This window comes from Megalops cyprinoides, chromosome 10, assembly GCF_013368585.1.
Source record: "Megalops cyprinoides isolate fMegCyp1 chromosome 10, fMegCyp1.pri, whole genome shotgun sequence".
Taxonomy (NCBI): Eukaryota; Metazoa; Chordata; class Actinopteri; order Elopiformes; family Megalopidae; genus Megalops; species Megalops cyprinoides.
Genome location: NC_050592.1, coordinates 24675065 through 24685501, shown reverse-complemented (window position 1 = coordinate 24685501; position 10437 = coordinate 24675065). Strand labels below are relative to the sequence as shown.

At 44.4% G+C, this 10437-nt stretch overlaps 1 protein-coding gene across 2 annotated transcripts in view; it reads right to left on the bottom strand.

Moving 5' to 3' along the window:
* Positions 1-2696: 2696 nt before the first annotated feature.
* The window catches only part of adgrb1a (adhesion G protein-coupled receptor B1a), a 75122-nt gene continuing 67381 nt past the window's right edge, over positions 2697-10437 (bottom strand). For both annotated transcript variants that reach the window (XM_036538843.1, XM_036538844.1), the window contains 7 exons: positions 10323-10418; positions 10145-10184; positions 8250-8884; positions 5465-5500; positions 5110-5208; positions 4821-4874; positions 2697-4220 (listed from right to left, as the gene is read on the bottom strand). In XM_036538843.1, the coding sequence (XP_036394736.1) occupies positions 4026-4220; positions 4821-4874; positions 5110-5208; positions 5465-5500; positions 8250-8884; positions 10145-10184; positions 10323-10418 (1155 nt within the window). In that variant the 3' untranslated portion in view covers positions 2697-4025. The remainder of the gene's footprint in view (positions 4221-4820; positions 4875-5109; positions 5209-5464; positions 5501-8249; positions 8885-10144; positions 10185-10322; positions 10419-10437) is intronic.

Here is a 10437-nt window from a genome sequence, read left to right as displayed (position 1 = left end):
TATAGATTTACTGGAAAACCCATGAGAAACTGTTGTGCAGTGTACATTGGAGCTTGATGATTTGAGGTCTCAAGTTCCCATGGTGACTGAGCAGCGAGGGCAATGTGTCCTTCAAAGGCCACTGCTTGTCTCTTTTGTATGCCACGGAAAAAAGTGGCAGAGTGCTGGCATATGTTTTTGACATAGCATTTTCCATGTCAGCCATCATAAGACACTGAAAGTGTAAATTGGTAAAATGATTTGAAGGAGGTGTCAAATTTGCTTTGTCTAGATCTTATGAAGTATAAAGCGTCAGCGTCTGAAGACGCTTTCAATGTACAACCTATGGACTGTAACTACAGTGAGTCTTGTAATCAGAGGATTGTAGGCCCAATATAAGGGCTGTAATTTAATTGTGTAATCCACCCAAAACAGAAAGAAAAATGCTGCAGTTTTTCTTGATGAGGAACACCGGCCTATTCTACCTTCAGTTTTGAGAATTGAGAAAATGAATGCATGAGCAGAGTGTTTTTCTGTTTTCCTTTTTTGAGAACACAGCTGAAATTATTCTAGGATTTCAAGCTTTTTTCGTTTTCTTTCAAAAACATGTTAACATTTGGAGAGATCAAACATCAAAAAAAAAAAAATGTTGGATTAGACATCTTTTCTACAGCATCCAAATCCATGTAGCAAGTCTTACAAATATGAAATACATCTGAAAGCATTACAGCACCTTGTAGAGTGGATATTGAAAAATAAGTTTATTTGATGTCTTCATTCCCTGCAGGATTTTGACAATTATGTGCATTCTCCCCACTACTTGTATTCTGCCTCAAATAACCTGAGCGCTGTTTTGTTCAAATGTAATTGAGTAATCACTAAGAAGGGGGGAGATAAATGTGAAATACTCCTCCAGCATCATTCCATCCGCATAGAACCCTGCACCTCAGATTCTGATGTTTTTTTCTTTAAAGTCTAATAATAATGCCCATGACATTTATTTTCCCTCAATATTTACGATTGGTTAAACCTTTATTAGCAGACGTTCTCACTGCCCAGATTGGATTTCTGTTCAGAACGTGTAAATACTCCTTGGGCTATTGCAGCCTCTCCCATTCAGCTCTGTAATCAAACACGCGGGGAACCCAGGACCCCAATATCAGAGAATTAATTGTGTACGTGCGTCGGTCGAGAAAGCTGGTTTTAGACTGTGCAGGCAAGCTGTAATGTGTAACAGGAAGGCATGCTTGAGTGGTACATTGACGGTGATCAGGTCCAAGATGATCTCAGTGAAAGAAATATTGACACTAGGCTCAAAATGCAGAAGCATCGATTGCATGTACGATTATTGGCACTGTGCATATTGTTTTCACAGACGGAGTCCACCATTGCTTTCCCCAGACACCAAAAATATTACCACAAATCTCTAAGGAGGCTGCTGAAGGATGCTGGAACACCAGTTCTATCTGTCCATGCTACCTGTGCACTACAGTCTTGAAGAAATGTAAAAATGTGTTTTTTTCCCTCCTGCTTACTTTCTGAAGGATGGGTCCCAACTTACGTCTTCTGGGGTAAGCCATGTTGTCTGTTATTATCCTAAAAAGTTTGCATGCATGGAATGATTTCATATATTTTCAAGTAAGTAGGCGTGTGTGACCATATCCCTGTTGTTTGTTGTAATGCACAGCGTATATATATATAAATGTCATCCAGCCTCCATGACTGACATTCACCCAAAACCCCCCTTAAAGCTGCAGTGTCCCACACTCGCCTCACATTGCTCTTACAAGCACACTAGGACAATTTATAGTTTATAATATAGATATATTTTATTAGAAATAAGACACATTCATTTGTGCTCTGAAAACTGTACAATAACAAAGAGAACCCGTTGAAATAAAAAAAGGGGTGGGCGAAGTCCAGACACATACAGATAAGACTGAGGAAGGGAAGGAGTGTGGGTTAGGCCATGGCTAGGGAGAAAGATGACGGTGGACTGGGGTTGGTACAGACAGTGATATAAACACACACTGTTACATTAGTTACAGAACACTGTTAATAGTCCAGTAACCTATGGTGGGGTCGGGAATGGGACGGGGCAGGGGGTATTCAGTAAACAAAAAAAGAAAAAAAGCACAGTAGAAAGATATTTATAGGCTAAAATTCATTCTGTGTAACTCTTTTTGTTTAAATAATTACAATACTGTACAACACGACTCTCCTTCAGGAGCCTTGTGCTTTCTCTGTGTGCAACCAAAACTCTGACTATTGAATCACAGTTTCTGTAGTTTCATATATATTTCTAATATATATGAAATTGTAATATATTTGTAATATATATTTATTTATTTATATACTCTGTTCAAATATGAGGAACTCTTTATCCTTAAAACCCACCGTGACTCAGATAAATGTATCAAGCCTGCTTGTACATCAAGCAACCATCTTACCATGCGCTGTTTGGTGCTGGCACTAAGGCAGGGAAGGCAGTATTGTCAGCTGACGTCTCGGGTCAGCGTTGCCATGGCGCCGTGCCTCCACCCCCCCCATCCCTAAGCGTGTATGAAGCCGAAGGGTGGGACAGTGGACACACGGCCACCGCTCCAGGACACTGCTGGCCCCCCTGGCCCCAGCTGTCTGTTATTGGAGCCTGGGGAATACTGCAAGGCAAGGTGGGATGTCTATGCATGGCCCGCGCGGGGATGGGGAGGGGGGGGGGCGCTGTGTAACAGTCTGCTCTTCCCATCTCACCTGCAGAGGAGGGGGGAGGGGCGAAGAGGGGGCGGGCGGACAGTCCTTCACCTTGGGCCCCCCTCGCCGTCTTCTGCGCCACACTCTTGTAGTCGCCACGAGTGACGCCACCCACAATGCACTGCATCGCGGTCTGAGCATGGCCGAGTTCCCTGGAAAAACCAGAGCCTCGCGTCCCTGTCTCCTTTTGTGGCGAACCCCCCGAAGGGAAATCCAGCCACTGCTGTTCAACCCTGGTGATCCCCCAGTCTCCCTAACCACTTAGGGTGTCTGGGGTTAGACAGAATTATCCATCGATTACTTCATGTAATCAGCACAAACGTTTTCTGGACGCCAGAGCAAGCTGACAATGTGTCAGCGAGGATGTGGAGGAGAGGACATGGTTACATGTAAGTGTGATGGGAAAAAAAACAATAATAATACTACATTTTGCATGTTGCATGAAAAACAGTTACAATAGCAATTTTGCGTGATTGCTTCAGAAGTCTAATTGCTTTGCGGTTATCTGTAATGGCAGAGTTCCAATGCAGACCACAGTCAGCCCAGATGGGCTTTCACCAGCTTAGCTGAGTTTGAAAAGTAGCAGAATGGTATAATTCAGCAGAGACCAAAGGGCTCTTTTCAGCTATTTTTGCTCAAAATGGTACATAAAACAACCAAACAAAAAAATAATGATCACATGTACGGAAAGAAACCAAAAAGGAAGATGAATGTGAAGTCTCAGAGTTCTAGCGCTCGTGTTGCTTTGGAGGGAGCTGACAGAGGCTTCGGGTTCTGATTAGCGTGGCTGGCAGACTTGGCCTATGTGGGCAGCCTTCGGCGAGTCTTTCAGGACGGACAGCCAGGAGTGTCCGTGAAAGTTCAAAGACAAACACTGCAGCAAGAAAACTTCCTCTTCTTAAACCCAGATGGAAGAGTGCTGTAAACTCTCCCCATACGAATATCAGAACAAAACCAGGCCTCCTTGTGTAGAGTTCTAGCAAAGTCATTGGTTTTTAAATATTCGTTTCCATTGCGTTTTTTTTTTTGTTTTTTTTTTTTTAAAAGCTATTGTTTGTCTGTTATCATTTTTTGTTAGGAAATGGCGATTCCGGCATCAACAAAATAGGTGGAGGAAATACAAAGCAACTTCCTGTCCTGTTCTTGCTGTTCTCGGGTTCGAGGACATAGGCTCTGTGTTCTGCTCTTCATTGTCTCACTCATTTTCTCTCTGTTTCATCCTTCTTTCAAACCAAAGTGAAATGAAGAGAAGACTGGCGGAAGCTCTCGCTGGTGCAGAGGGGAGAGGTGTTCGTTCACACCTCCGTCTGCAGGTCGATGATCTCCTGCCCCACCAAGGGGATGGTGGCACCCGCCTTCTCCCACTCCACTGTCTTTAGCTCCAGTGGTGAGGCCTGCAGGGGCTCCAGGTCCTTCCGTACCCAGGAAGGGGGCGAGTGTGTCTTCCGAATGCCCTCCCAAGCCCGCTTGCTGGGGGTCTGTTGTTTGTCCTGGGGAAGGAGAGGGAACAGTGACAGGGTAAGCTGGTGACACACACATCAAAGACAAAGGACACATTGCTTTACTCTTTGCACAAAACAGAAATTCTGATTGGTTGAGAGGCTCTGTGTGACACGTTCAAAATGCAAGTGCAATAGCAGTCAAAAGTCTACATTAATAATATAATAATAGTAAATAAAAGACATCAAAATATGAAATAACACAAATGGATTGGTTCAGTGACAAAAAAGCGTTGAATCAGAACAAATCTTATATTTTAGAGTCTTAAAAGTAGCCGCAAAATATTTTTTAAAAATAATATTTTTTGGAAAGAAACTCATACCTAGGCATCACCTTCACTATTTATATTTGTCTAAGAAACAAATTTCAAGCATTTAAACATAAGTCTTTAAATCAATGTCTTTCTCATTATCTTAATCAGATGTGTTCAAACTTTTGACTGGTACTGTACATCAAGTAGGTGTTGTGCAGGGACAGAACATGGATTGGGGGGGGGGTGAAGATACAGTGAGAGTGGGGGTAACAAAAAGAGTGGGGAAAGAGTGAAAGAAAAGACAAAAAGAGTGACAGAAGGAGGAGGAAATACTCACGCTGAGGTTTGTTTTGTCACTGCCCCCTGAGGACACACTCCATCTCTTAACAGACTGCAGAGAAGGGAAAAGAAAAATGTATTCCATCGATTTGATAACATCAGCTTTTTTATGCTCAGACAGAGAATGTAGATGGAAGAAGACTAGAAAGGTGGACCATCAAATGCGTTAATTACTGACTCAGACATGTCTTTGTTCACTCTGTGCTTCTGAAACGGCCCTCTGAGTGGTCTGAAATGAGGCGATGTAAGAGGGTATGTGCATGTCTGTGGGGTATTCCAGCCCTCACCTTGCCATCCACGGGAGGAGAATCTCTGTCAGAGTGCTGCAGCTTCCTGTTTAAGTCCTGGAACATGTCTTGGTGACGTTTCCGTGTGTGCATGATCTTCTATACGGAAGGAACAAAGACACACACCAGTCAGCACCCCTCTCAGTTTACGCCAATGAGAAATGATTGCCATCACTTTGGAGTCAAAACCCATTTAGTGTTTATCATGTCACATTAAGTGATGGATTTGACCACTGGGCACTCAGTTGCCTCTATTTAAATTTATTTAACAGATGTACTGGAGCAGTATCAGCAAAAGGGCTCAGTTAAATTAAGATGAGGCAATAATCAGGGAAAAAAATGAGCAAGAAATTACCTCAAAGTCTAATTCTGCATAGCGGGATTTTCGTCTCTGCAGAGAAAAGCGAGAAGGAGAGAAAGGGAGAGGGCGGTTAGTGGGATTGCGTGTACATCGGCTTCATTTAAAACCCCTGTAACCTGCAAGTGATTCTGAATGTCAGCCGAGCCCCGCGCCCTCCCCTGTGCCCAGAAGGACCTATTAGACAAATGGTTCCATTAATATTTAAAAGATTCCCCTCTCTCCTGCCAATCTCATTTGCGCCCCTTTGTGAACAATTGCACATGACAGCAGTCAATTTTAGCATTTCCATCCTGTTACATTGACGCATGAATCCTGAATATGAAGAATGGAATTACAGTATGGCATCAACTCCGTAAATCAATAAATATCGCCTGGCAAATTGACATTCCTTGTTTTCTATTTAGATTTTATTTATTCTTTTTTTTCAGCTAGCCTTCTTGGCAAAGCTTTGGTGTAAACAGCTTGAGACCGAATGACCTTTAGCTCCCCTGTCTGCAATAGAAGGATGAAGGATTAACCTTTGGGCTAGTTGGTTGCTACAACCAGACAGTTTCGGAGGGGTATTCGGATACGGCCTTGCATTGCATTGTGGGTATATATTTGGCCCTGAAAACAAAGAGGCTAAACCCAGCCCCCGCAGGTCACCTGACCTATAATCGACATCGCCATTGGATCCGTCAATGTGGTCGCTGGCCAATGTTCAAGATATCAGCACAAACTGACCTTTATAAAGAGCTTGTTATCTTTTGCAGAGTAAGGCAAAACAGCTTCTTGCTGTAGCGGTGAATGTCACTGGCTCTCAAGCTCGCTTTCTCATAGCCAAACACCCTGATCTATGCCTCTCAGGGCAGGAATAATGGCATGTAGAACATATCATGACACAACTTCATTCATACATTTCAGGACAGCTTCAGTATATGAAATTCCATGGCAAACAGGAACCACGTTCTACCCTCCCTACCATTCTACATGCCATGTCTCCCTCTTCCTCCGCCTCTCTCCTCTTGTCAAGTCATCAAGACCCCTCCCCCCAACCCTGGACGATCATTACACAATAAAAAATGCATGACTGCAATGAACATAAAAGATTAAAACTGCTTAATTCAACATTTCTTTCTGTCTCTCTTTATCCTCTTCCAGACTAATGCAGTGGCAGGCAAACCCCCCATCATATTTCTCAGCTAATATTAGATGGGGGTATAGCGTGGGACCTCCAGCAGACAGGGTATCAATCTATCAGTGTTTTTAATGAGGAGATTTTTTTTTTTCCCCTTCAGAATGGCTGCTGTTAGCTCCCCCGCACAGGAGGCAAACTGAAAGATATATACGACCAGAGATCCGTTCACAATTGTTCAATTCAGCATTCCCCCAAAAACCTGTGACAGCCTACACTGACAGTGTGTTTATTAAGTAGCAAAAAACACAAAATGCACCTAGGCAAAGAGTGTATTTCTCACTGAATGAGAATTTAAGCATCCCTGTTGGGCGCTAAGAAATAGATGCGGGGATGGTTCTTTGTAGGAAAAGTATGACAGAATGGTTATGCATCTCTCTCCCTTTCTCTCTCTTTGTGTTTAACAGTATCTGCTGATAAACACGGTACAGTATCTCTGCTACCTCACTTCCCCCGACTCTGAATGAAAAGCCCCCTAACGAAGCCTATTGCCGGCGCATCCTAACGAGACGCCACTTAGGCAGGAGCTTAGTTGCCGCGGCGATAAATAATTCAGCAGACGTATCCTCTTAATTAAGGCCGTCCGGCTCGCGGCTCCTGCCAGACCCCCATCCGTCCCCCCCCTCACGTGAGCCAACCAAGCCACAGCGTTTCATTTCCACATGCCCCGCAGAACGGCTCAAACTCGTTTAGCGCGTGTAATTGGGGGGTAATTAAATGAACTTTGCATAGTTGGGGGAAGGAGAAAAAAAAAACGCAATGCCATCTGTTACAGTCGATTCCACTGTCGATCCCAGAAATACGGCCCCCGTGTGACTCCTTGGTTAGAGCACACCATTTGTTCACTCCTGACAATGCAATGTAAATAATACAATATGATTGTGCTGTGAGTGCTTTACTATAACTATATCCTGCTTAAGGCCGAAGGTGGGGATATGCATTGTTTATGTCATCTGCATACTTTTAATGTATTTGGTAGAAATACAGATAGATTTGATAGAAAAAAGCATGGCAATGTATTTTTCCATTGCGTTCATACTTTTGACCAGAACTGAGTTTCAAATGCTATGGTGACAGAGCAGCCAATGGTGCCATCAGGGTTAGATGGAAATTTTAAGGTCATACCTACAGTATATAACACATTTCAATGACAATTTCTGCTTCTTGGGATGTCAGCAATATTGGCAAGTGCTAAGTATCCAGACACATTTCAGACTCACAGACACAGGCTACATTCTTTAATAATAAGATAAGATATAGTTTGTGCTCCTTACAGTCTTTGGGGGACAATAGTGGGTGGTTTCCCCAAGCCCACAAAGCCATTTGAAACTGTGAGTTATTCTATTCCAGGCACAGGAGCCGCAAAGCAATTTTAACAGAGCCAGGCCAGAATGATTACCTCTCCGCAATAGGACATAAAAGCAGGCAGTGTTGTCTTTGGGATATCTTCAAATATGGACAGGGAGCACAGAGACGTCTGCACATGCCATGGACAGAATTACTTTCCACTGGCTTCTTCTTTCATATGTACTGGTTCATATGTATATATATATATTCCCCATAACCCTCTCCCCCAATCATCACCCTCACCAAAGCCTCGCTCACCTCTAAAGAGCTCATGGACAGTGTGGAGACGGTCTCGCTCTTGGACATCACGCCGGAATTCCCCGAATCGCCAGCTTCGCATAGGCTGTTGGTCATCTGGGACTCACTGGAGATGTTCTGCAGGTTCTGGACAGGGGAGTCCCTCTCCGAGCAGGACACGCTGACCCGGTCCGCCGGGAGGGTCTTCAGGCCAAAGCCAGGGATGGGATCCCCGGAGGGGTTGCTGAGGTGGATGAGGCGGGTCTGGGGCAGCTGCTCGATGCTGATGTTGTACTTGGCTGTGTCCTCTTTGGGCTTGGGCCTCAGGGTTGAGGTGTTGTTGGGCAGGAGCACGTAGCTGCTGCCGTCGGGGGCGCCCGCCTCAGCCTGGCCCCGTCCCGCCAGGTCGGCGTCCAGCTGCTTGAAGAGCTCCCCGTCACAGATGTAGATGGACTTCCCGCCGGGCAGCTCCCCACTCGCTCCCCCGCTCTTGTCCCGCTTCAGCGTGAGGGTGTGGCTGGCGTAGTCGGCCACATTCTGCAGGTGCACCTTGGTCATGCTGGCGGGTAGGGTGTTGAAGTTGGAGCCCTTCTGGAGGGTGAGCTGCTGAGCGGGCGCCTTCTCCTCGCCCTGCAAGGATGACCTCTTCAGGGTACCTGTGTGACAGAGGGCGACAGGTCACGTGAGGCTGGCTGCACTCAGAGTAGGACAAGAGGGAGATGGGACTCCCCTTCAGGCATATAGGTTCACAGTAATCTGCATTCCATGTGGTCGGGTTCTGGGAGCCCACAGCACCTAGATTAGCCCTGGATCAGTACTTGCCTGCCATGGTTATAGCTGGCTATAGCTATGGTTTCATAGTGCACAACAGAGAAAGACCCCCATGATACAGATTTAATTAATATATTAATAAGATATGAGTTCTTGACTGATTGACAGACCCCTTGATTGACAATGGATTCAATGTGGTATCTAATTTTAGTCAAAAGGGAATCTGATGTGCTACCATGTTTGGTTAGAACTGAATTAAATTTATTTCATTTAAATCCTAGTGAACTGAATTCATCTTGTTTTCACTACAGTGGGCATACTGCTCTCATTGGCTGTTTCTGAGTAGAAGCAAGATGGTAAAAGGTCCAGTATTTATATATAAATGTCAAAAAAATTCTTGTCAATGTTTAGACATGACCTGAGTAGTGTTTTGACAGAATGACACAATTTGAGTTTAATCAATTTTAACTCCTATCAAATTAGCACACACTAGGTCAACTGCTTGTAGCTGAGAAGGAGCATTCTGCAGGAACAGTGGCATATTTCTGATGAGACTATGATATACAGTCTTTTCATTCCTTCGCCCAGAATCATTTCAAAAATCTTATATTTTCATTTCCAGCGGCCGACAGATGCTGTCTGGGTTTGGGGCTGGAGATGTTGTCTGATTTCGAGGCTGAGACGATAATCAAATTCTGCTCCTGAAAGATATCAAAGACCGCCTGCGTTCCTCTTGCGGGATGATGTGAGCGTTTAATTAAATACAGGCTGCGGTTTCGCGTCTCCTTGATGGCTGAGACAGGTGCATTTATCTGCATATTACAGCGCCACGGCAACCGATCATATTTTAGATCTTGTAAAGGTAAATTGCATTATACTGGTGCGGTTTCTTTTTTTCCTCCTTGTCTAAACAATATGCATTCCCATAAGGTGCACTTCCTGTGGTTTTATTCTGTGATGCAGTTAGATTAAAACAATTACATGCCCTTTATTTCTGTTGTTTAACACAGATAAAAGCACACAGCAGTTGAGGACAAGGTAGTCATACTGCAGTAAGGGAATACTCTGACACAGTGGAGATGTGCAAGGGAAATGGTCTTGACTCACGCAAGTGCACATAGATAGATACTGACTGAGATGCTCACCTGATCGGCACGCCATGTCGACATCTTTTTCAAAGTCGGTCTGTGTGTGGAAAGAACAGATAAAGCAAAATAGTCAGACTGGGAAACTGACAAATAAATCTTCAGACATTCAGGCTACACTCCTGAATAAACTCATTTTCTGTTTCGGGTTCGGTTTTATTTCATAGGCAGCACTCACCATGAGCTGAGCATGTCCATTCTGGAAAGAACCACCCGAGTCCCCATTCCCATCCTCCTGTCGGTCGACCACCCGGCATTTGACTGCTTCCTGAACCTAAAAATGGCAAAAGCAG